Raw genomic sequence first — 27060 nt, 5'->3', positions numbered from 1 at the left:
TCTCTCTGACTTGTGTGTTTGGACAGCACAAATACAGTACTAACAGCAGAACCTATGAGAGTTACACTGATTCCTCCAAATCTTGTCTCAGAAATGAGTCCCACAGCTCCCTGCAAAGTAATTGGTCTAATTAGGTGGTAGGAAGGAGCTTCTTTAAATTCCTCAGAAATTAAGACGTGTCATCCGCTTAACATCTTAGCATCTGTTCCTGCCTCTTGCACATTTCTCCACTACATCAGTCTGAAGGACACTTTCCTGGACCTTTCAGAGAGGGGAAAAAAAAACAGAGAAGAAATTGGAACAGAGAAGAAATTGTCCCTTTCTTCAGCGGGATGAAGCATGTAAGGCATTTCACCCCCTCCTTATTTCTCAGTTTGGTGCACGTTTGCCTGGGTGAGTACAATAATCACTTTGTTAAGTAAAAATATAGGAGGATACAGGCATAACCTTAAATCCTGTAGTAATCCTTACTGATGTGGTAATGTTGTCCTGAAATATTTTCCTTGGCAACTGATCCCTGTGCAAATGTTACCCTCTGTGTTTATATATTTGGAGTTTTGTTTCAAATGGGCTATTTTGAATCTCTAACAGTCAGTCAGTAGAATGACAACTAATTTGTTGTTTCTTGTTTTTTTTTTTTTTGAACTTTGTTTGCTGTTGTCTGGCAGCAAGTAAGTAACTATTTAATTATGGCTCATTGCTCATGCAGTAGGCATAATTTTAAGACAGAGTGTGCTTAGAATACTGGGTAAGGTACCAACGCACTGGGAAAGTTTCAGACTTGCATGTGTAGAGTAGGGGAGAGGTGTACAGTCGTTGCAAGCTGAAGAGGTTAATTTTGCAGTGAAGCTGTCTGGAACTGATTGAGATTTTTGAAAGACATCCTGCTACTTGATTTGTTTCTGTTGGGTTTTTTTCCCCATATACTCTCTCTCTCTCTTTCTCTCTATTTGCTGCTGTTTGAATACTGGCACAGTGGCACGTAGAAGTAATTTTATTAAAAATATCTGTACAGATACAGTTCTAAAAGTCCATTGCAGCAAAAGTCCATGTTACGCACTCATAGTATTCCCAAAACAGCTCATGTTTACTGAGAGTCAGGTAACAAAGCCAAATAACTGCCACCTACAAAATGCTTTTCTTCGGCTTCTGTTTTGTTTTAATTGCAGTTCAGGCAAATTATGCCCCCTATTTCTTTGATAATGGAGCCAGAAGCACAAACGGGAACATGGCACTTCTCAGCCTTTCGGAGGACACACCTGTTGGTCAGTATTAAAATTAGTATGTTTAAATTGTGAAGCTGGAGCTGTTTGCTCTTTTGATTAGCAACATATATTTTGTTGTAGGTTGTTGCTATATACTGTGGTCTTACATGTTTTTCTCCCAAGCTTTTAATTGGCCTCGATTTAAAATGACATGTTTGAATTGTAGCTGTAATTTAAAACATGAATTTTAACTCCCTTTTTCTTGGTCTACCAATCTATTCACAGCATCAGAGCACAGACCTTTGGGGTCAGAAATAAATTCATGGTGGTGAGGGACTTCTTACCAATTCTGTAAATGCTTATGAGAAGAAAGCCTAGTTGCTAGTAATTTTATCAGCCTTGGTAAAAGCAAGCTGTACATTGAAAAGTAACAGACACATGATTTTCTTTAAACGGTTCTCATATTTTTCATGTTTATGGTACGAATGGTAGAAAATGTTTCTGCTTGGAGTGAAAATTGATTTGTCTAAATAACTGATATTTTTTAAATAGGTTTAGTTTTGGTTTATTGAAAATTCAAAAACTGACACATTTTTCAGCTTTCAGCATTTTGAGGCAGGTCTGTTTATGCTTCTTTTAACTGTAGTTGAAAGAATAAAGTAAGAAAAAATAAATAAGAACAAAAAGGTGATTTATAATCAATATTTTCCATGGGGGAAGAATAATTTCCTAACATTTAAAAAATTTTATGTCCAGTATATTACAGTGATGAACACCACCTTTTCTTCAAACATTGCACTGAGGTTTTGTTTACGATTTGCCCCTGTTTGTAGCTTTTACAGGCTAAATCAGAAAAGTATTTAGCTATTGCATATTAAGACCACCCAATTTATTAGCTGCCTCATGCATAGAGGAGAGAGATGGCTGTGCGGAGGAGTGCACCCAAAACCCCTCGCAGGGCTTAGGCAGCTGGGGAGGGTGAGGGAAGGATCCAGAGGGCACAGCCTCCTCTGGAAGACCCACGTGCCACCCTTGCCTTCCTAAACATGACCAGGGCCACTCACTGCTTTGGGAAGCAGGTGCCTGGGGTTTGCTCAAAAAGTCTCCATTTCTGGCCCAATGGTGTTAATGCCAGCCAAGATCCACGCCGGGCATGCTAGGGGGTGCGGAGAGGGTGATTGGGAAGCAGTGACTTCCCCTTTGCCTGCTCAACCAGAGAAGAGGAGGGGGAGAAGGCGGCACACAGCGTAGAAGTGACGCATCTAGCCGATGAAATTAAAAAGAGCTTGCTTATGATGCAGCAGGGATTTGCGATAAGCTCGGTCAAGCTTAAGTGGAAACCTCTGCTGAAGGCCAGCAGTAATGTACTGGCACTTGCAAAAGCCAGAGGCAGACCAAGGAGCTGCGATTTTTGCTATACTTCTGCCTGGATTCACATGGAAACCACACTTGCTCAGCCTTGGCCATCTGGACAGCTCTGCTGATTGCTGGAGTAAGATTAGCCAGTGGAATCACTTGTCTAATAGTGTAGATAAGGCTTGTCATGCCAGATAGCCACAAAATGGGACCCCGAGTCGTTTTGTTTGAGGTGGTGTTTGCCAACTCCACCACTCAAACTGCAGGCAGTACAACTCACTCATTTGCCATCAGACTCCCATCCCCTGGTGTGGTGCCAGCTCGCAGACATTTACAGAGCATCAGCCTCTCCCTGCCTCCGCTGGGAGCCTCCAGCCACTGCATGGGAAAGGGGAGATAAAGATGGCACAGAGCTGCAGCACAGTCAAAAATGTCCTTCCTATCAGGACCGCAGCACTACACGGTCTCTCAGATGACAGCCCTCCCTGCAGCAGCAAAGTACAGCAGTAATTTGTAATTTTCCAGCACTGGGACCCAATGCATCTGATCTGGGGCTGCAGGCAGGCAAAAAAGGAGAGTGTGCATGCCTCGACAGCAAAACAGAAGCGTGAGGGATCAGAGCCTGTGTTAGCGTTCTTGTAACTAGCCTGAGTAAGAATAGTGACAAATACATGATGGGCTTTTGCACGTGCTTTGGTAACTTTAGCAACCAGACTAGTTACGTAGAGGTCCCTGGAGAGTTTATGCTTTGGTTGCAGCGGTGATAAAGCTCAAGCTGCTCCGTCGTCAGTGCTGCTGTGCCTCATGCCTGCTGGCTTCATCCAGAATGTGTTTACATATGTTTACATTGGCTGGCTTGTACTTCTAATTTGCTGCATAAATGCGCTTTAAAAGACAAGAGAGAAGCAGCTTCTAGCTTAAAGCTCCAAAGGTGCCACCAAAAGCATTTCTCTGAGGTGAAAGGCTAGGAGGTGTTTAGTTTAGCCGTTTGCAAAGGGCCCAGAGAAACGCTTGGGAAAGGCTGATAAGAGCTTACTTTTGAGAAATCCAAATGTGGTAGCTTTGCCACGCAGCTGCCAGTGCTTCTTTGGGCGAATTCCCAGAACACCTTGACTAAAAGCTGTAAGTACTGCAGGGTCCTCTCTTCTGAAAGCACTTTGGGAAGTTCCCTTGGGATGTGGCTGCTTGGGGTTTGCTCAATGCAAACCGCTGCTGCTACCCGCTGCCCACGTCAGCACAGCCGCTCCTCGGGGATGATTTGGCAGGGAGGCTCCCAGAGGAGGGCACAAACGACACCAGCGCTTCGGTGCCAGGTGTGCATCCAGCTTTGCATGGGGCGAGAGGACCAGTGTTCACATCAGACCACAGTCAGAGCTTCATGCCAGAGCTCAATGAGGGCTCACACATTGCCTGTCCTAAATGGCTGCCAGGCTGGCCCTCTTCTGTGGCCCCAGTGAGGGGTCTTGCACTGCAGAGGAGGCTATTACTCTTCATCCCTCTGCCTCGATTTCCTCCAGAAAAGGAGAAGGAATCTGGTCTCCTGTGTCTGAGTACAGTCCTGAGCATCCACACTCCAGCAGTCATCTTTCAGTTCGAGCAGGATGATCAGTGTCAAAACAGGGGAATTAAAACTTCCATATGTTTGATTCTGGATGGCTTCACTCAGGCTTAGGTGCTGCAAAAATGGGCCATTAGGTCTTCCCTGTGTTTACATAAAATTTGGAGTCATAGGCAGGATGCTTTTCTTGGCAGCAGCCAGTGTCTGATCTGAGCAATGCCATGAACAGCAGCTTTAATAAACCTCCAGGAATTTTACAGTGTTTGGCCCCGCTGAGGTTACAAGCAGTTGGCAAAGTGGTGTGTGTTAGTTATATTCCCAGGCATCTGTAGGCAAGGGACATGCAACATTTTGGAGCACCAAAAGGAGACAATGGATTCTCTATGTGACTGTAGAAAGAGAAATTGCAGTGCTGCAGCTGCATGAACGCATCAAATTCAAGAAAATCACATTATCATGCTCATATCATCCTTAACTTGACCTTCTTTTCCCTTGTGCAATTGTGCTTACTTGCAGATACTTGTGATCTACCAAGTTGCATACATTGTGAAATACATTATTATAAAAACAGCAAATACTATTTCTGTGTGAAAGCTTGAAAGTGTCTGTAGATTCCCAGATCCCATTTATTGCTGCAGAGCATGAGACCCCTCGAGGTAAAAAAGGACTAGAACAGCAGCCCCTTTCAGTGCCAGATTTAAGAAGAATGGGAAAAGTTATGAATTGAAATAGCAGTTGCAGTTTGTGTGGCTGTTTGGCAGGGCAGGTGGGTGATAAGCTCTTTGCAAAGAGTTGCCTGTGTACATAGAAAATGTACGTGTGCTCCTAATCAAGGTCTTAAGGCATGTATGGGATGCTATTTCAGGTTGTTTGTTTCATCTTCGTTAATCCCTGTAAGCCCTCATAGTGGGGACAGAGTAGGACTGAGAAGAGCTGCAGAGCAAGGGATTGAAGCATACTCAGAAGGCCTAAGTTCATTACTCTCTCAAAGCCCAAGTATCATCAATGCTCTGGAGATTTTTGCATGCCTCTCATCCTTGCGTTTTTCCTTTCTATTTTTCCCCATGCCTCCAGGTATGCACTCCTCCCCCCATTAAAAGCCAGTTTGCAGTGGCAGTTCATCTTTGATCAAAGCTACAGCTGCCAGCTACCTACCACTGGCTAACTGACCACTTCAGGTCCCTCCATCCTTCAAGCTTCCCCTGTTGTTCCTGCATGCTCCTGGTCTCATTTCTTCCCATCATTTACAGCTGGCTGTGGAAAGCCCTCTTGTCCTCCCTGGTACCCATTGTTCCTTCTCTGTTTCCGTCACCCAGCTGCTCCCCAAACTAGTGAGACTCCCTGCTAACGTGTTTCCTGGTCCATCTTTCAGTGCTCAGTGATCCTACCCTGGCATTCTGCCACCTCTGTATGTGTTTCTGTATTTCATCCAGCACAGACATAGTAGCTGAACCCACAAGGAATTTTTTCTGCCCACAATTTATTTCCAGACCTCCTTGTCACAAAAAAATATCTGAGTGAATTAACGTGCTTCTCTTTTAAATTATAATTCCTTTCTGATTAGAAAGGGTGCAGACATGGACAATTTAGCCCAAGCTATGTCTTGGAATCTAGAGACCCACCAAGACCTCACATTCAGATGACTCCAGAAAGGCTAAATTGTTTGAAGGTGCAAAGATATTCAACTTTTTGCAGAAACTAAAATCTCCCCCTATGAAAGCTAGGAGCTACCGGAACAAAACTGTTAAACACAGCCCGCCTTCTGCATCACTGCAGCAGACCTAACGCTGTGCAAAATGGAGCCCCCCTGCAAAGCAGAGCACTGCACAGAGGTGCACTGAGGACTCGCAGGTGGTACAGCCTTCGCTTTTGTTTTTCTGCTTCTAACAGAAACTGCAGATACATCAGAAAATTGCCCTCAGGTGGCTTCTCCTTGGAGTTGGTTGCTGTGGGTGCCGCGGGGACCCACTGCTGCTGTCCATGGGGTGGTGTTTCGGGCCCCGTGCTGAGCGCTTGCCGACGAACTCCCCTCTCCCCGCCGCAGGGGCTTGCAGCTGCCGGGCCTGTTTCAGCTGCGGCTGTAGCAGCCATGGCTTTTGGGCTCCCGATCCTGGCCATGTCTCCAGTTCACCAGCCAACGCGGTGTGCCGGGGTGCAAGGAGGGAGCAGGAGTCGCCCAGGCGTGCTCAGGAAGGAGCGGTAGCTGGTAGTGAATGGGAAAGGAGCCATTTTTGAGGTAGTCTTGGTGTACGGTCCATGTCCTCCAGGAGCCTGAGCTCCCCTGTGCTTGCAGTGTAAAACAGCCGCCTCTAGGCTGTGTGTTAACTGTCCAGCACCTTTCCTGGTGGGGAAACGTACCTTTGGCTGAGACAGGTGGAGAGCAGGCACGTAACCCCGGGCAAGATGGTATTTGAGGTGACATTGGGAACAGAGGTGTCCTGTCCTGGGAGCGTGGCCATGGACGTCCCTCTCAGCATCTTGTTAACAGATGTCAACTGTGGTGGCAAAGGACAACGGGGGGAACTGAGCATGAGTCCAAAATGCGCTTGGCTTGTTTAACTTGGCGGGGAGGGGATTTGATTGCTGAGTGTCGCACAGCAGAGAGCGAGAACGTGTCTTCAGTGAAAGGGCAAAACCATCCCCAGAACATATGGACGGAGGTTGGCCGTGAATAAATTTAAGTCAGGAATGAAGTAAAGCGGAGCAATGGCATCATGGGACAGGCATTCAGCCTGAGTGGCAGGCCCAAAGAGCAAATGACTTTTAAGATGGAACGGGAAAATGGAGTGAAAGTCTGGCGTGGCTCCGGGGAAGCAGCTGTAGCAGGGAGAGGGGTGCGGCTCCCCGGCACTTCCCCATCCCAGCCTGCAGCACCATCCCCCAGGTACTCGGAGCACCCAGCTCTTCCGTGCGGGGCCCTTACTCGGCATTTGCCATATCCCTGGGTAAAGACTCTTCTATTCCCTTATCTTTCTGACAGGAAGAGGCTGTTTACTTGGTACTCACTGATAAGATTTTAGCTGTTTTTTTCATTTATTTCCTTTTCAGCAAGTGGAGGCAGCACACTGAGAGGAGATATTTAATTGGCATTAACACTGTGCTGAGAAGTGTTCCCAGGGTGTTAATGATATGGAGAGTATTGTGCAGTGAAATTACAATTCAGATAAAATTAGGAATTACAATGAGCTAGAAAAGAAATTTTGATCCACAATCCAATTTAAAAGGCACACAAGTGTCCTGTATTATGAAAAATGAAGAAGTATCAGCTTTAGCTAGGAAGCAAACAGTCCGGTGTAAAGATCAATGATGTCCTTCATTACTTGCTCAGAAACCTCAATAATCTCAGTCTGTACCAACATCAATGTTTCTTCTCACATTTAGCAGCAAGAAAATTCCTGTTTTTCTTATAAGAAAATTCCTAGGAAATGTAGGAGAGAAAATTGTGAGATTGGAAGAAAAAGCCCAGGTTCAAATGTATTCGCCTGAACTTTCACAGTCTATTCTTCTCTAGCACGAGCCCTGCGATCCCTGAGGAGTGGTTTGCAGTTCGTGTACTACCAGGGTTGGTAGTTCAGGGCAGCCCCAGCCACAGCCCTAGCCCTAGTTGTTTTCCGCAGGCTCTGAGAGACCCCAGATGTGGGTTGTGTTGTCCATCCTGTTTCTCTGCTGCGCAGGCAGCGCCGCTCAGCAGCTGCTGCAGACGCCCACACATGCTAGAAACAGGCAGGACAGCCAGTGATATGTAAAGTGGAAGGGACAGCAAAAGTGAAGAAGGAGGATGGAAAAGCAACTAAGAAGTAAAAACTTCTAATGACCAAAAAAGGCTGAAGAAAAGCACTGTATTGATAATGATGTCAGTGAAGTGCTGACAATTGACACCTGAATTCTCTATTTGGATTTGGCCCTAGCTGTGGTATTAAGACAAAGCTTTCGAAAAACAAGAATAAATGCAGTCAGTGCTGATACTGCACAACCTTCGACAGTCTTGAAATTTCTGTCTCTTACGTAAACAGCTATATCAGGAGGCAGGTGCCCTTTCAGGACACTATTTTACATCAGCCCCAGTTTATTCCTCTCCTTGCATTTCTTTGTACTTACACAGTTCAATTGTTAGAATCAGAGAAGTGTCTCATCATTTTTCCCTAATAATTTTTGGGGATCTCAGTAACAGATGTGTTGTTATTTTCTACTCTGTTTTGTGGGAAAAGTCCAAGAAAAATGTGGAAGGTGTTTTGTAATTTTGTGAACCTGTTTTACAAATCTTGACTATTTTTTGGCTGGCTGAGCCAGCCCGTAACAGGGTCTGCTGTTTGTGCTCCTGTAGGCCCATTGGTTTTTGCAATGTGAACATTTTTCTGTACAAAGTTGCCCTGATATTGCCCTGGTAATTATGATAAAAGAATTTATTCATAAGTGAGCACAGATCCCACATGGCTTGGCATAATCTTTTGCTATGCAAAGAAGACAGACATGTTTTCTAAGTATCACCACTGATGCCTGGACATTGCATGTCCATTAAGCCCACTGATCTGTTTGGTTCGCGTTTTGTGTGCCAAGGAATAAACAAATGAGGAGTGAAAGGTTGCATTGCAAACTGAGGAAACATCTGACAAGCTGACCTGTCGGTGCTATGGGCAGGACCTCAACCAAAGCTCTAGAGTTAAACAGAAGCTTATGGATCTGGTCAGTGAAAACTCCACTATCACTGCAGAGAGGATAGAAAAAGATTACGACTTTTGAGTACAGAATTAAAAATCTCTCAAACTCAGGGCCAGAGTAGTTTAAAACTGGAGTCTTCTGAGTTCCCTTTAACAGTGTTGCTCCTTAACTTTATGCTAACTTTCTTAGCAGGGACCCTTCCATCATATCTTTGTGTCCCATGCACAAGCAAAACTCACTGCTAACCCGTGAGTTGCTTGGCTACAGTATTTCCAGTGCAGAGAACTTTGTTAGATGTAAAGCAGAGTTTCTGTTCCAAACTTCTGCAACTTGGATATCTCAGGAGACTTACTCAGGGCACAGCGGATTCGAAGGAAACAACAACAGTGTTTTATATTTCAGGCTCAGTTAACTGATATTTGTAAAGTGCTTGAAGTTATTTGGATGAAGATATTAATGCACAGTAGAATGACAGATATGTAAGTTAAAAAAAAAAAAATACTAATAAACCCTCACCATGTTTTGAAAACGTGGGTGTTATAACTCCCCCAGGAAGTATCATGTCTGATAAACAAAGTCAGTTTACTGGAAAAACTGGCACCAACTTCTCAACTGTTTAAAAATAGAAATAACAATCTCTCTTTCCCCAGCTTGTGAAAGGAATACATTGATGAGTTTAGAGAATTTATTCATTGGTATGAGCATGAGTGGGTGTGTTAAGTAGAGAATTTAATGAAAGGGAGCTAATGAGGGGGAGCGAAGTAGGAAAGAAGAATTCTGCATCTATTAGTTCTGAAAGTGGAAAAGTCTGCAAATGTCCTTGCACCTCCTGAGCTTCAGAGCCCGAGTCCAGTCCTGTGGGAGCGCTGCCTTCAGTCGCCGCATCCTCTGCCTGCTAATTTGCGATTTCATTGTTCCCATAAAGCAGAGGTGTGCGAGAGCCTTTTAGTACTGCTGAGGTTGTCACCTAGTCGTACAACAGCATCGCTTCTGACTCACCTGGGCTGAGAGCTGGTCAACAGCTTGTCATCTATGTGACACTATGATGTGAGCGGTGTTGTCTAGGTGTGGTTCCACAGGAAAGGGCCTGAAGTGAGAGAAACCAGCGCTGATAAACTCGGTTTAACCAGGAGGCTAAAAAGTGGCAATCAGGACTATTGAACTGTCTACTTATCCGTATTTCCCAGTAAGTGAGTTTGATTCACAAAAGCTTTGCCTGCTGCAGGGGAGCTAAGTTTCTAAGGAGCAGACCAGTGAAACATTCACTGACTGAATTAACCACAGGAAAATGTTGCTGAATGCCAATTTTTCAGGTACCCATGTGTACACGCTGAATGGAACTGATCCGGAAGGAGATCCTGTGACGTATGGCCTGACTTATGAAGCTGGATCAAGACGCTACTTTTCTGTTGACAAGAACCTTGGAAATGTTACACTGATCGAGGAGCTTGACAGAGAGGTACACTGAAATGGCACCACTCCGTGTGTTCATGGAATTTCCTTCAGTTTAATTTGATCTGTGGCTTTGAGGGACAATGCCAACTTATTTGCCCCTGAAACATGTAATATACTTTGCTATTCTGAGACATTATACTTCACCCATCCCGTTTTCCAGTTGACTTGCCACTGACACTGCTATCAAATTTTTCGGCAGCTGCCTGTCCAGCTTTTGCCAAAAGAGAAGTTTACTCTTTATTCCTATCTTTCCCCACCTGCAACCCATCAAGAGCTTCAGGGCAGTTGCAGTCCTCTAATCCTCAAACAGGGGACTCTCCTGTCGTTAGGAGGAAGTAGAGATTTGTGTAAGCAGTGTTCCAGGACACTTCCCTCGTTACATCATAGCCCTTTAGCCCATGTGTAACCATATGGGTTAAAGATGTTCCCAGCAATAGTGGCCTGAAGGCAGCCTTATTCTGGGAACACAGGCATTGAACCCTTCATGTCTCCTTCGCAGGGAAGGGTACACAGTACTTAGTAAACCCTTCAAAGACAGAAGAATTTTGAACCAATCGTGCCTTTTTAGGGAGTGTTTCTTGAAAAAGATGACTGATTTTCACTAGCACTTTACAGGACAACAGGGATTCCCAGACCAACCATCTCTTGGCAGTAGCCACAGAAAGTCCAAGGAGCCCCGCAGCTGGAGCCTCTGAGGGGTCTTCCTAGCCTCCGCTGTGTTTGCTTTGTGGTATTAGTTGTTACTTTCACCTACCTGCTGAGACACATTTAAATCTGCAGTACCTTTTCCAGTCAGGGCAAACACCATCTCTCTAACAAAGGAATTTTCTTGGTTTACAGAAGGAAGATGAGATTGAAGTAGTTGTCAGTATTTCAGATGGCCTGAGTACAGTAAGTATTTAATTATGCTGTAGCTTGACAAACTGTCTGTCCCCACATACCTCCTCCTATTAAATTACCTTATAGGAACTATCCCATTTTATCAGAAAATATAATCTCATTAGAGTCTTGCCTCCTGTTTCAAGAGTCACTGAACTCCCAGTAACTCAAGTCTCACTTCAGCTCATTGCTCAGCTATTTGAAGATAATTACAATGTAGTGTGAGCTGAAAGACTGACTTAGTGGCCTGCAGAATTGTAGCAGCTTCCTATGAGGTTTCACTGTCAGCTCAGTAGGATTCATACCTGAGAAAGATCTGGAGGCTTTTTGGAGAAATGCGTGACATTATAGGAAGTAGTGTTGGACACCCAAGAGCTGACTGTACCTCCACCCCCACAGTGTTTCTCTAGCATGACATTAAGAAGATTTGCTTAGGCTAAGGTGGTGGGGGTTTTCTTGTCTGCTGCTGAATAAAGCTTTGATCACATCTAATCGTTAAGGACTTAATCTGAGGCATTGCAGAAGCATCCAATCCTAGTTCTACAAATTTCCTTGCATTTTCAGTTTATGGACAGATGCTGTCACAGCTAGGATATTAGTCTGCCAATAAGAGGACCTGGGCTTCATCAATAGAGGTGCCACAAAAGTGGGACCCTCTTACTATCCACATAACTCTAGAGCTCTTCCTCATCTCAAACAAATTAACTGATATTACAACAAATGTTTGGGAGGTGCCAGCATCCTATAGTCAAAGCCTAATGTGATGGGATGATGGGATCACATCCACATGTCCACTTGCAAACAACTGGGAATTTTTGTTGGTCAAATATGTTTGCTTCTGTATTTTTAGAAGGAGAACACACATTTTATTCAAGATGGATTATTACATATTAGTAGTGTGTATTTGTACATCCAAATTATGCATGCTATTAACCTAGTATCATATTCCTGAATGCTCTTGGCTGTCAGGTACCAACTTTTACAGACTTTTATGTATTCTCATAAAATACATCATGATATCTTGAATGCCATAAAGAAGAAGAAAGACTTTTGAAAATCAGCCCCAGTCTGTAATTTATAAAGTACTCCGAGACTCCTTATTTAGTTTGGAGATATCTGGGTGTTCTCCACAAAGCAAATTCTTCTGGATTATGGGGTTTCCTGTATTTTCTTTTATGTGCTCAGTTTTGGTAGTGCAAAGATATTCTATTACAACATAATTTTTCGTTGCCTTTGACTACACCTTAGTAGGCAAATGAACAGGTACATGTTGAAAATCAGCTTGAGTCATAATACGTTCTTCATACTCTACTCCAGGTTTCTGAAAAAGTCAGGATCCTTGTAATGGATGCTAATGATGAGAGCCCGGAGTTCATCAATACACCTTACATAGTCCAAGTCCCAGAGGTTGGTGAAGTTCCTTTGCATACTGCAAGTATATTTCAGTAGATGTAAAGAGGAGCTAGTATGTTTTCAGTAAAATAACAAGATGTGCAGGACTAACTTGCATTCTTTTGCTTTTAGGGTTTGGGTAGATATTTAATATTCACTGCAAACTTAGGGAATAAGTCTGTAGGTACTTAAGGTGTGCTATTTTGTGGGTAAGCTCCAAGATGTGAGTCATTGAGAGTTTTTAGAATTGACTTCGGAATTGACTCCTGGGAACAGGATGTGCTCTGTCTTAGCTGAGATTTCTTGTCATTGTTATTCCAAAAAGCTTTTCTTCCTTCTTATTCTTCTCCAGTTTCCTCCATTTTTAATCTCTTCCCTCTTTTCGTTCTGCTCTTTGGTTCCCTCCATGCATTTATATTCTTTCTAGCATCACCCTCTTTTTCTGCCTCCTTGCATGCTCATTTTTCGTTTCTTCTAACTCACCTGGTTTTCCACTTCTGTGTGACTCTGGTCACTCTTTCTGGTCACAGAACGCTCCCTCCAGCAGCAGTATCTTTAAGATAGAGGCAGTGGACAAAGACACGGGTTCTGGAGGAAGTATCACGTACTTCTTGCAGGTAAGGTACCTTAAAAAATTCTCTCTTATTTACTGAGATCTCAGAAATCAGGTCAAAAAAAGATTTTGAGGGTTGAGCCCACTACTAATGTCTATAGGACCAATTTTGTACTGTGCGTGAGAAAACAAGCATTAGCAAAATGGACATTGTCTGATTGTGAGCAGCCAAGCGCAGTCCAGCAGGCAGAAGTAGGAGCTGGAGTTTCCACTGTCACTCTTACGCTTGCCAGCAGGACTCCTCGCAGCAGGGCTCTTACTGGCCCTTTCTTTTGGACTGACGGGGAGAGCGAGTCTAATTTGTAATCTTGTATCCATATGGGATTTCTAAAGCATGAAATAGCTTTCTTTAGAAAGCAAAAATGCACTGGAAACCCAAATGTGGACTTCGGTGTAGCAGACTGGTGCATAATTAGGACCTGGATCACAAGTGTGAAATACGAGGTACTAAGTCTTCTCACTGACGAAGCCGTGCCTGCCTGAAACCAGCCTTTCAGGTATTGCCCACTGGAGAAGAACAGAAAGGGCTCTGTATTTAAAGCTGAATTTCTGTATTACAGACCTTCTGCATGCCAAAAGGGCAATTTTTTGCATTATATCCTTCAAATTTCTTCTTCCTACAAGCAGCTTTGTCCAGATGAGCTGCCATTCCCTTTATTCAAGAGTCAACAGAAAAAAAAACAAAACCAATTTGTTGCAATACTTACTTTGGATACAAATATGGAAACAAGTTGGAAGATATTTACGTAGCACTAAAGCTAATCCTGTTAAGAGCTTGGGCATACTGTGAAAGAACACCTTGAGTGCCTTGTTGAAATTTAGTTTTGATTTCACCAATTATGATCCATTTAAAATATAGTATGTGCAGGATTCAATTTTGCACAGGGCTTTTTCCAGTAAGCTAATAGACTATGAAGCCAAGGAACAGCAATTTCAAACTTAGATATCTAGTTGATATATTTGTGTTGCAAAAGTTACTAAATACATATATTTGTTGAAAAAATGTTGCCGCGTCTTTTGGCACAATCTTTGGGAATCCTCAAGTAGCACAGAAAAAAACCTCTCCGAAAGTCTGATGTGGGCAGATGGTGAAGTCTGCTGAAAAGGCCAAGATTATCTGACAGTGACCATTGTGTATGGATACCCAAATGGAAGTGTGTTTATAGATATCTCCAGTCCAGAAGAATGGAGGGAGACATTTTTTAGGCCTTTTCAGAAATCACATGTCTTTTAGGTATTATTTGTATATTGCAAAAAAAAAAATCACCAAAACACCACTCTGTTGACAATAATCTATGCATGCAAACTTCCTGCTTTTTTTTAAGCCAGTAGAACTTTGAAACACTAAGGGATAACACCTTTTTTCTTCTTCCTTCTCCCCTCATCTTTTTTTCCGTTAAGCCTCCCTACCCCTTTCCATGCAATGAACTGTGTTAACCAAAGTTTAAGATTTCACAATGAAATACTAAAAGATTAAAAAAATCTACGTTGCAGGTAACTGATTTATTCTGAATAATGAAAGACTCGTGGTTGGTTCATGAATTGTTCATAAACACACAGAGGTGAAATTCATCAAATATATTATTCACCCAAACCGTATCATTATTCTAGTCTTTTCCCTTAGCAGATGAAATAAAAGATGAATCCCTACAGCAATCTTATTTCCATACTTGTAATCTCTTGCTGTTTCTTCTTTTCTTTTCTTCTAGAACATCCATGCTAATAAGTTTACAATAGATCGTCACAGTGGTGTCCTACGCATCAAAACAGGGGTCACGTTGGACTATGAGAAATCAAGAACACATTTTGTTGTCGTTGTAGCCAAGGTATAAAGCTTTTATCTGAAACTAGAGGAGATGGGGGGGTGTATTTGAGTAGGACTGATTAGTTTGAATACAAGTGTGATTCAAGGGTTGCCGAAACATGAAGCATAGCATTGAGGCAGCAGAGTCACTCCCTCTGTAACATCTGGAGCTCTGAGGGGGTAACATGGAAAAGTGAGGGAGGAAAGGGGACCGGTGTCTGCTGCTGAACAACATCTGGAGGCGTTTGGGAGTGGGTTTCCCACATTTCGCTCAGTGCCAGGATAGCGAGCCCCACTGCAGAAAGTCACCTGTGCATTTTGAGAGTCACCTGGAAGTGAAGGGTTGGTGCACGCAGCCCCAGCTTCAAGAAGCATCAGCCTTTGGGCAAATGCAGGTGCCCAGGGCTCCCACGTGCTGCCCGGGGCACGGCCCTACCGCAACAAGGGCAAAGCCCCGGCAGGCAGGCAGTGCGGGTCGCAGTCGTTAGCCACAGTAAGACACAGGCACAGCTGGACCCAGTGCAGCGCAAGTGCGGACTTCTTTTCTGGAAATATCTCGGGATGTTTCTTTCTTTCACTTCTCTGCTGCCTTGTGGCAGGAGCTTGTTCAAATCCTGCAAATATTGCTGCACATCCCCTCTCGCCACTGCCATTCTCAGCAGTGCTGCGCCTGTGGCAGGCTGAGGATTCATAACAGGTATTAAAAGCTTATGGATTCTGAAGTAAAGTCTCTCAGGATCCTGTGGGGACCTGTCACACAGACAGACTCGCATGGGTGCAAAGAGGATGATTTTGCTGCTACTGATGGTGACTTTCAGTTTCTCATGTTTTATGGAAAACGTGCGGATCTTTCTAAGTATTTATTTAGCCAGAGTTCATTCGAGGAGAAGTAACAAAATTTGGCTTAAATCCTGCCTTTCGGGCAGTAAGGAGGAAAAAAAAGAGCATATCTTTTCCAAAAAATGGAATTTTTAGAATTAGTACAGCAGACATTCACACTCTCATACGCCAGCATGATCACTGACCTCCAGCCGGTGCTCTGAGACTGAAGGTGTTAAAAGCTTCTGAAATTGTGAGTCATCTTTCTAATTGGCTCTGCTGTATCAGTAGCACAGAGTTGATTGTAGTCAAGTCCCCAGACACTGTTTATACACTGGCTATCTAACAGTTCTTGGCTGCATAGCTCCTCCATGCTTTCACTTTATCACATAAGAGTCCCTAGGAGACTTTGATCATGTGCACTGTTTAATTTCCCCCTGGAAAGGCACTACCTTGCTACTGCATTGTCTTGTGTTTATGACAAGACTATATGTGGGACGAAAAGCTGTAGACTTAGTCACTGACTTTTTGCATCTGTTTCTAGCATTCTATTTTCCTGCAAAAAACTTGAATTGTTGATAAAAGATCACGTATGACTGCATATATTGGCACAACCACTTTTAATATAAAAAATTACTTCTGAGACACGGCAAGCTGTCTTCCTAATCAGAGAGGGAGCAGGACAAATAGAAAAGAGAAGGGAATAGGGCAGCAGAGATTAATCTGTGTGTTGAGAGAGAGAAGGGATTCCTGGGACTGTGCTTCTGAAGGCTCATGAGGTGCATGCAATGCCATAAGCTGATTTGCAGACGTGTTTCAGCAGAGGGATCTGATGATGACTTCTCTTCTAGGATGGTGGTGGGAAGCTCAGGGGAGACAACAAAGTGTTTTCAGCCACAACAACAGTTACTGTCAATGTGGAGGATGTTCAGGACACTCCTCCCATGTTCATCGGGACTCCCTACTATGGATATGTCTATGAGGATACACTCGCCGTAAGTGCTGGGTTTTGCCTGTAGGAGAACAAGCGCAGTCTTTCACATCTCAGTCAAGATGGCCTTATGGTTTCTAGCACAGGCTTTATTGGAAACTAGGACCTAAACTCTGATTTGACTCTGTTGTGGTTTAACCCCAGCTGGCAACTGAGCACCACACAGCTGCTCACTCACTCCCCGCTCCCCCCGGTGGGATGGGGGAGAGAATTGGAAGGGTAAAAGTGAGAAAACTTGTGGGCTGAGATAAAGACAGTTTAACAGGTAAAGCAAAAGCCATGCACGCAAGCAAAGCAGAACAAGGAATTCATTCACCGCTTCCCATTGGCAGGCAGGTGTTCAGCCATCTCCAGGAAAGCAGGGCTCCATCATGTGTAACGGTTACTTGGGAAGACAAACATCATCACTCCAAACGTCCCCCCCTTCCTTTTTCTTCCCCCACCTTTATGTGCTGAGCATGATGTCATATGGTATGGAATACCCCTTTGGTCAGTTAGGGTCAGCTGTCCCAGCTGTGTCCCCTCCCAACTTCTTGTGCACCCCCAGCCTCCTCGCTGGTGGGGTGGGGTGAGGAGCAGAAAAGGCCTTGACTCTGTGTAAGCACTGCTCAGCAGTAGCTAAGACATCCCTGTGTTATTAACACTGTTTTCAGCACAAATCCAAAACATAGCCCCATGCCAGCTACTAGAAAATTAACTCTATCCCAGCCAAAACCAGCACAGACTCCTAAGTGAAATGAGCTGACCAAATCTTAGACTTGTTCTTATTTACATCCATTGCAAATTTGCCATGCAAGGCTTCCTGTTGCTGTTGTTAAAGTCAAAAAGGATTCTGCCCATTTATGTTGGTCTAAGCCCAGACAGTGACTAAGAGCTCTTCCTTAGCTGAGACCTGCAGAGGCACTTGGCTGAAGGCTTAAGCAGGTTGCCAGTCACCTCACTTGAACACACCATGCTAGAAGCCTTTGTGTGTTTGTGTGCTGTGTGGTCTCATGGTGCTTTTATTTTCTAGCAGATCAGTCTGGTACCAGCAGCTGGTTGTGCAAAGCATGGGGTGAATTTATGCCCAAATGCTCTAGACTCTTTGTGCTGTCCCATGGACATCACCTGGGGAGAATCAATCCTGACATCCCCAAACTGCAGGATACTTTCTGCTCAGTGATGGCTAGATAGGCAGAATGGGCCAGGGAGTCCTCCCAGGCCTAAAACCCACCAGATTATCATGCAAGCAAGGACATACTTAGGAGAACCACTTACAAGTGGGGACGCTGCATTTGTCGGCATGTGTCTGCTGCTGAAGATACCACTTTGTATCTACCACGGACACAGAATCCAAGGAGTACACCGAGCTCCTGGCTGTGCCATCACGTCAGAAATGCCCAATGGCAGATCTGCTTAAAAGGGAGTATACAGCTTAGCAAATTAGTTTATTATATCCACCATGATGCTTTCAGCCACATATTGTTCTTGAAGCTGCAAACTAGTTGATTTTCTCTATATCTAAGCAGTGGCATGATATTGTGTATGGATCAGCTTTCACCCTGATACATAAGATTAAATTAAAATTTTCTTCATACATAGGACGAGAAACGGTATCTACTCATGAAGTTACCCAACATTAGACTATTGATCTCTTTGGCAGTGTGATTGCACACTCTCCACCTGATCTTCACTTGAGTTTCAGGAAAGGTTGTGTCTTTACTTTCTGTTCAGAACTCCAGTGTACACCGCAGCCCTTGCATGACTCATATTGCAGTTCAGTGCATAGGCTGTTACATTTCAGCAGGGCAGAGCAGTAATGCCTGTGTACTTTGCAGATGTTTGGAATGAATGATATTATGTATATTGATTTATTCTGCATAGTTAGATATAGATCTTGAAATAACTATCAGGTGCACACAGGAGTTAGTGTTTACCATGGAAATGGGAGTCAATAAATGTTAATTACATCCAGCCTGAGCTCATAACTTACACCATTATGATATTATAATGATGGAAGCACGAATCAGTCCTTCCCAGTGTGGGTTTTGCTATTAGAATGAACTCCACAGAGAGAGACGCACTAGCTGATTTTAGTGTTGTTTACACATTTGGTGTTAATTTTGTAAACTTGCTTCTTTTCTCCTTGGTGGAGTTGCCAGGATTTACAAGTACTCTGTCACCTTCAAAGGGACTGCACTGCATTTTGCCCAGTAGGCAGATTTTATTGCAGCTTCCAGCACAAATGATAATAAATACAGTTAGTATTTCCAGTGGCTCTAACAGAATCTTGCTCCTGTTTGAAAAATTCACTCGAGGGTTGTCATGAAAATGTTCCTTGTTGCCATTTATGATTAACTGACAGTTACTTCAGTGTTGCCTGTTTTTGCAGCCCCAAAAAGTAACACTTTAGTTCAGAGGCCTAAATTGCATAGCTGATTGCCACTTGGGTGAGCATTTTAATGCTGACAGTCATCATCCCTCTGGGTTGATAGGAGCAGTCACACGAGCAAATGGTCTCCAGTACACAAGTTCCGTACATATGGCCCACGGCCACGTTACTTGCGCAGAAAGAAAGACAGTGAAGGTTTAAGGACAGTTAAATCACCATAATTTTCATCACAATTTTATGCCCTGAATGTTCTGTGGGCCAAGCTGCTTTGTGATCCCCTGTTTGCTTTTGCTGCCTGTCTGAACTTAATTAGGTAGGACCAAAATGACCTGATGACTCCTCAGCAGCTGCCTGTGTCTCAGCACGCTGTGTGGCCATGGGGCACGCAGTGACGCCGGGAGCCTACACAGCAGCTACCAGAGAGGGCATCTTGGTGGTGACCCAAACTGAACCTCGGGTCTCAGATTGGTTACTCCAAATCCTCTGTCCAAGTCTGTGGCCCGAGGTAGGTGTCCCTGGGCACAGCTTCCGATTGCTCCTGCGGCCGGCCAGCCCCTGGGCTGAGGCACCCATAGCCACACGAGGTCTGCAGCCGTTTCATACCCGTGCTGTCGGCACTGCCACGGCAGTGGGCAGAGAGCAGCCCGTGGGGAGCAGCGCATGTTCCTGCTGGTCCTCACCCAAAGCTGAGTTGGAAAAAAGGACAAGAGGGCAGGGTGCTGGGCAAACCGGCACCGGTTTCTTGGCAGGCTCATGGCATGCCCCGAGGCTGCAGCAAGCCCTGGCCCTCCTGGGGCAGCTGAGGCCCACGCACGAAAGCAGTTGCTCTGCCGTCGGTGCAGGCAGTGGCATGGCGCTGGCAGCCAGCTGGCGAGGGCAGGTCGTTGCAGCGGCTCCGTAGGGAGTGAGCAGCAGCAGGGGTGTCCCCACTTTGTATGGAAGTACAGTGCATGGGCTGCGAGGTACCTGGGAACAACTATAACTTTTGATCTAGGAACAACACAGACTTGGTCCAAGGAGTAGCATCCAGCTCCTGCTCTGCAAAGCCGAGCTCTGATTTTTTCTGGCTGGGAGTCAATGGCCCTTTCTATGTTCCCCATACAGCACAAGCAAAAGTACCCACTCTTCCCCCTACACCTCACTGCAGAAAGACTTACAGAAGTTCAGTTTATTAATACACAGTTGCAATTTCACTGCTCTTTGATCTCAGCACACAGACTGTGATTTCCCATTTCTTCCCAGGGCTCTGAGGTCCTTACTGTTGTTGCTCTTGATGGAGACAGAGGAAAGCCTAACAGTATTCATTACTGCATCGTGAACGGTGAGTAGACTTGTCTTGTAGGAAATCTGAAGGGCAGTCGAAACTAGATCTGACATTAAATTAGAATGGGATAGGCTAGAGTTTAGCAAAACTGAGACGAGCTCTCATGAAATAATGTCAGGTACCTCGAACAACTCCAGGGCCCTGTCTACCAGAGAATAGCCAAGATACAATTCACTGAGTTTTAGTATCTGCTTCACAGAACTACTCTTGGAGTTGTTAATCTTGCTGATTTGTTAGGCATCAGTAGCCTGCTTGTCATTTCAGAAAGCGTAAAGGGAGATGCATTCATTGCTACTGAGCATCTCTATCATTTAATCTGGGAGGTGAGAGAATGCATCGGGAGACCCAGACATGGTATTTAGAGGGATATTTTTATTAATATTGTGATTAAAGTGGCTAAACGGTCAAACCTCTGGTTTCTTGGAAGAAATCATATTGACCAGTGAAGAGACACTGTCTGTACACTGCACTGAAAGAAAGTAGATGTTATCAGAAGATTAATGCTTTTCATCAGCTATTCTGAGGGTGTCTGTCGCACATCTTTTATTAGCATAAATGTGAGACTTAGCTGAATTGATGATTCATTAGCCGGTAAGTCAACAACTTAGCTCAACTAAACTCCAAGCTACAACTTTAGTTTTGTTTGGTTATCTCTTCCTCCAAAACAAGGCTTCCATGGCAACTGGGCACCCCAACTCCCGGGTGTGAGAGATCCCAAAATTTCATACGACAAATCCAAGGTGTAGTTGCAGAGCTATGCAGTAAGTTCTTCATTGTGTTACATGATCTAAACAGCAAGGTCTAGAGAGGACAGAGAGGGTTGCAATTGAGGTTTTGCCTTGATGTGGGGTGGGACCCATGCTGAGGTTCCTTCTCCTCAATGCAAGGAAATAGATAGAAAAGGGTAAATGAAAAGTAGAAACATTGAGGAAAAAAAAGATTGCAGAAGAGAATAGATGGAAAATGAGAAAAGGTAAAAAGAAAGGTGGAGAATGAGGAGTAAAAACAAATAAGTGGGATGAAAATATGCTAGACAAGGGAGACATTGATTAAGGAGAATAAGCAAAGGCGGATGAACCAGGGAAAATGTCAAAGGGAAATAGGATTAATGAGGAAAGATACTAGATTTCTAAAGAAAATAAAGGAGGACCAAAAAGGTGCTATGGAATAAAAAAGGTATTTTAGTGGAAAATGAAGATGGACGGGGATGACAGATAAGTAGCATAAAATATGACTTAATGGGAAGCACGCTTTCCTCATGCACATTAACACGGGATTTTGTTAGCGTGAAATGGAAAAGAGGGGAAGGGAATATGCTTCTAGTGCATAGAAAGTTTAAGAAATAGATAGAGAACAAAAGATTACAGCAGGTTTCTACCCCTGCACCTCAGACCCTGGCATTACTCATAACAAGCCATTATTCCAATACCTGCAGGCTGAGTTGTCAAGGGGCAAGAAAATACTAACAGCAAATAGGAAAATATTTATTCTTTATAAGAATTTTTTATCCAGGGAGTGTGGGATAATTTTAGAAAATACTCCAATCCTCTAAAGTGCTGTATGAAGGAATACACATAATGCTACATACTCTGAGTTACCAATTCCTCTGTGATAACTAGACAATAACATGAAGTATGGTGGCTTTAAACCATTATTGACTTAAACTTCTTCTCAGTCAGGATGCACTTTCCAGGCTAATGTATCTTAATAATTGACCATCGTATGAGTTGCTATCTATTCAATGTTGTGTCTAGTGTACTTTAATGAAGTTGCAGTTATTGCAGGTATTAGCAAAATGGAACTTTATCAGATGGTTTAAAAATCAGCACTGGAATTGAGTCAGAGCAAAAGAAAAATGACTGGGCTTTCAGGTCATTATCCTTTATTTCTGAAGGCTTGATCTCCTTCATTGTAAGGGGTTTCCTCTCTTTTCCTTTCAATGGTAGGCTCTGCCAGAAAGCATAGATTGTGGCCAATACCACGTGTGAGGTAGCATGCAGGGGTGCCCATAGCCCCTTGGCAGAGCAGGGCAGGGCCCCCTGAGCCGCCGTCTGGTCCCCTCCCCAGGCACCAGCCTGCTTTTGGCCCCGTCAGTGATGGCCCAGATGTGATGAGACACCGCTGCCTCTCTACAAGCTGGCATTTGCTTCAGCACAAGTTCACCAGGTCTCAAGGGATCGCAGCCCTGTAACTGATCTTCTGCTCAGATCAGTGGAAGTTAGGTCAGGGGTGGCAAAGTCAGCCTGCAGCCCTGTCCTGCCTGTGTCAGACTCTGCCTCAATGAAAAAAGCCTGGGTTTTACCCCAGATCCTGCAAAATCTCTTTTTGTTCAGGACAGCCTTGCAAGAGGCAACTAAATGTCTAAGGCAAGAAGATGCTTCTCCAGAGATGCTGTCTGCAGAAAGAGTGACTATGTCTGTTTCAGACAGATTGTCAGACTTCTCACCTTAGTTGATATTAGTGAGAGAAATGTTCTTGTTTCTCAGAGACTTAATTATGCATAATTAAAATAAGGAATGTCTATTTTTGTCTAAACCAGCATATAAAGAAGACAGCATAATAGAAATGAATACCAAATTTGCATGCCTGGTTGCTGAGGCTTGAAGGGAACCTGACCAGGGTGGGAAGAGGAAAGTCAGGGCAGCTGCCTATAGGGGCAGAGCTCCACTGAGTTGTTCCTAGGGGAGGAAACCCTTTTTGGCCCTCATCTGTGTTTTCATCTCACTGTGACCAGGCATGGAAATGCTTCATTTTTGAAAAGCGGCTTCACATCTACTCATAGATGTGGATACACATATGGACAAAGATATGCTTAATGAAGTGTATGGTTGATTGCTCATGCTTGTTCAGAAAAAGGAAGTGTGGCATGTAACTAGAGCATCTTGGATTTATTGCAGGAAGTGAAGGTTCATTTGAAATCAGCAACACAACTGGAGCCATTTCTGTTACAAAAAGTCCAAATCAGCTCAAGAAAGAAGTGTATGAACTAAAAGTTCAGGTATGTTCTGTGGCCACTTGAAGACTTCTGGTCTTAAATGCCATGATTGGCATGATTGTCTGAAATAGCTCAATTTATAGCTGACTTCACCTGTTTTAGAAACTACCTCCTATATTTGCGCAGAGTGCCAGATAGTATAAAAGAGAACAAACTGCTTTTGTTCCTTGGAATATTTAGTGACTCAAATTACTTCTTTCAAATGAAGTCATCTTGTCCTAATTTTATCTCTGAGTCTAGAGAAACAACATCCTTTACAATATGTAAATAACTGTTCTCTGTGTTTTCAGATTTTATTGTTAAACTAGGAGTTAATGTCTTGTAACCTCTATGTGATGAGATAGGTAACTGTCAAATCTATGATTAGTAATAGGACTGGAGTAGATCTTGCAATGTCATATCAGTGTCCACTCCTGAAGCATTGATCAGCCACATACAAATACATGCTAACACCTTGATGAGCTAGTATCAGTGTGACAGGCTGCATTATTTTAAGCAGTTTCTAAAGACCAAGAGTATAAAAATGTAGAGTTAAATTGTGAAGACTGTATCAGTTTTCTTCAAACAAATGTATATTACAACCACGAGAGTTTGTCATGGTAAGGTCAATATTGTCTAAAGGCAGCTTGGAGGCCTTGCACACTGCAGAACCAGTGTGGCATCCCCAAGGGCACTTGCTTGCTAGTGGGCTCAAGCAGCTTGCTGAACCTGGGAGATCATAGAGTTCCAGCTGTACGAGTTAAACTCAGGCACCATTTCTTCCCCTAATCTCTCTGGTTTACTGCAGTCTGCTAGCGCTTCCCAGATACAGGATTAGTTAAGCCCTTGCAAGCTTTTCTGATCTCCTAGTTATATCTGTGGTGACCCAGAGCTCGTGCAGGCTACAAAATCTGCCTGAGGAACCAAAAGGGTGTTGTACTACCCAGCATAGGTAGTGACAGCACACCTCAGTTACCAGACTAGCATCTTCAGAGAAATTTAGCAGTCTAGTGCCTTTGGTTTTGAGCCCTTTGAGCAAAAAAGCATGTTAGAGATAGCTGTTTTGTTACAAAAACACCAGCTGGAGTTTCTGTCCTGACAGAAGAAACGTCTTAGGTTCAATCCAGTGCATCAGGCTGCATGTTGGAATTGTTGAAACCCAGACAGATTTAATCTTTCAGTTCAGAAAAATGCCAACTACGTTTGCTTGTCTGTCCAAACTATATCCAGCTTAAATTAAGCTCATCTAGACAGCAAAGCAGAATTGTAAATCAGAGACAAAATCTCAAAAAAAAAGTGTGTCATTTTTCTTTTTCAAATATTTGCCTAAATACCATAAGTACAGTTTTTCTTGCAGAGTTTTCAAGCCTGCAGTCCTTGCATGCAATGTGAAAATCAACTACCTGTGGTACCACAGCAAATTTAAAGCTTGTCTTCCTTTTCTATTCTGTCAACACTTTAGGCAAGCAATTATCCTGCCTCTATTAGATTATCTGTCTTTAAAGAACTGTTTTCACCTAGGGTGAGGTGCTAAGCTCACAAAATGAGGAGGAGAATTTTTTCACTGGGGCTTTATTGGGACTGGTTTATTACCATAATCTTCTAATCATCATAAACTTCAGTGTGAAATGGACTGAGGTTTCTAGAGAAATATAAGGCTGTGAATCTTTGTACAAGTTAGTGTGTTAGGGTGATTTGTACATGCAGAACAAGACCTGAACATAGAACTGAGGAAAGAGAGTATACCCTCATCATTCTTCTCTCTCTCCTGCCTGCTGCAGGCATCAGAAGTCAGTCAGGAAGGTGACGTCTCAGTGTTCGCTTTTGCCATGGTGACTATACGGGTGGTTGACCTCAACAACCATCCACCAACGTTCTATGGAGAAAATGGTCCCCAGAACAGATTTGAACTGACCATGTACGAGCATCCCCCAGAGGGTGAAATCCTGAGGGGATTGAAGATTACAGTCAATGATTCAGATCAGGTAAGTGGAAACTGTGTGGACTTTCAGTTTTCCTGCTCTATTTTCCCAAAGACTAGAAAGAGCTCTCAGGTGGGGAAATGTCATTTTAGGAATTCAACTATTTCACCTGCATTCCCCAAAAGCCTAGGGCAGACAAAGTAGTTGTAGGGTCCATTACCACAAAGAGTTTGGACCCAGAAATGTACTTAGTTTGTCATACACTGTTATGTCGATGAGAAGGGTGGTCCTAAAGCTGCAGCTCAGTTCTTGTGGTGACTAAAGTTGAACAGTCCTTACGAACTTCCCCTAACTACCAGTTACATTCAGTCATTGTCAGTGTAATGTCCGGCAATGTACTCCCTTTGGAGACTGACTTAGCGCTTCCAATCACTTTAGTAACTTCAAGTGCAATTGTTGTCTGTATCTTCTCAGGCCCTGCTGGAAGCAATACAGTCCATACCCTTACATTGATTTTATTACAACATATTGTCCTTCTGGCCCTTATGTTACAGCCAGAGTCTGCAGTGCATGCCTTGATAAATCATTCCCACTGGAGTGATATTTAAAAATTATGCCAGAGCCAAACTAACTCTAACCAGATAAAGGAAAAGGAAAGAAGACTCCATCCATCTCAGCCCACTATCTAACTGACCTGTGATGCCCGTAAGATACTATGGTGATGGTTGCTATAGGGATCCCTAAGCTAAATACTGTATGAATGGCATCCATCTGAGTTAGCCTGAGGTTAGGTAGTGACAAGAGAAAAGCTTAATGCATCTGACATAGTGCTCTTATATAACTGTGCTCGGTATTGTGCTGTTTTGACTGTATTGTACTCTATCAAACCCACTAGCTTCTTCCCCCTCCCTCCTGCTGCTCTGCAGCAAGCAGATAAATGACTGCTTTCAAAGCAGTGCTACATCTATCCTGCTATTGTCACAGGGGATGTTGCTGCAGAAGGAAAGAAACAAAACCCATCTCTTCTATTCACAGACAAAATATATACGTATCATATGTAAGCTGACAAAATATTCAGGCTGCAAGTTAGGCTATAAAATAAGAAGAAAACATTGCTAAATACACTGTATAGATTTCTCAAGAAGCTTCTTAATACAGTGTAAGACATCATTCTAGGGGGGCTGGGTTGCTTTTTTTTTGAGGCATAGAATGCGGTGATTTCCCTTCTGCACAAGAGGACTATATAAAGAAGAAAATTAAACATATTTCTGTTTCTGTCACAGCCATTAGTGACTCTTTCTTTTGGGTGAGTGGATGGTACAGGTGAGGAGGAGGAAGCTGTGGGCAAGGTCTGTTTTAGGCCTACACTTTGATGGAAATGCCATCTTTACTTGCAAGAACATTATGCAGAAATTTCTCCCCCAGTCCTCTTCATCCAACAGACACAGCTTAGGGCTCAGTGCTGTTGTTCCTTCAGTCATTCCTGTGTCCCACGGCTGTCTGCTTGAAGACATGCAACAGCATGGCTTGCTCTGAGCAGATCTGGGTTCAGTGGGCATCACTGTCAGAAATCACTCAGCCATTGGAGAGAGGCAGTTCTCTCCCCGCCAGTGCCACCGTCCCTCCAGTCATGTACAGTCCCAAGTGCAGAGGACTTTGTGTGGTGAAACGGTCCACTTTCTCCATCAGCACTATTTTCCATAGTCCAGCAGCTCTGGCTTTGTGTGTTTGGCTTTAC

The 27060-nt window shown here is 43.7% G+C and overlaps 1 protein-coding gene across 1 annotated transcript in view; it reads left to right on the top strand.

Moving 5' to 3' along the window:
- Positions 1-332: 332 nt before the first annotated feature.
- Positions 333-27060, top strand: part of CDHR1 (cadherin-related family member 1) — a 46046-nt gene continuing 19318 nt past the window's right edge. Inside the window, exons 1-11 of the mRNA XM_009582489.1 lie at positions 333-393; positions 1170-1265; positions 10092-10237; positions 11074-11124; positions 12430-12519; positions 13035-13121; positions 14827-14943; positions 16592-16735; positions 20345-20423; positions 23324-23424; positions 25182-25385. Of these exons, the coding sequence (XP_009580784.1) occupies positions 333-393; positions 1170-1265; positions 10092-10237; positions 11074-11124; positions 12430-12519; positions 13035-13121; positions 14827-14943; positions 16592-16735; positions 20345-20423; positions 23324-23424; positions 25182-25385 (1176 nt within the window). The remainder of the gene's footprint in view (positions 394-1169; positions 1266-10091; positions 10238-11073; positions 11125-12429; positions 12520-13034; positions 13122-14826; positions 14944-16591; positions 16736-20344; positions 20424-23323; positions 23425-25181; positions 25386-27060) is intronic.

This window comes from Fulmarus glacialis, unplaced genomic scaffold (genome assembly GCF_000690835.1).
Source record: "Fulmarus glacialis isolate BGI_N327 unplaced genomic scaffold, ASM69083v1 scaffold24407, whole genome shotgun sequence".
Classification (NCBI taxonomy): Eukaryota; Metazoa; Chordata; class Aves; order Procellariiformes; family Procellariidae; genus Fulmarus; species Fulmarus glacialis.
Note: the sequence above shows the minus strand (reverse complement) of the source record. Positions and strands in the feature narration are given on the sequence as shown.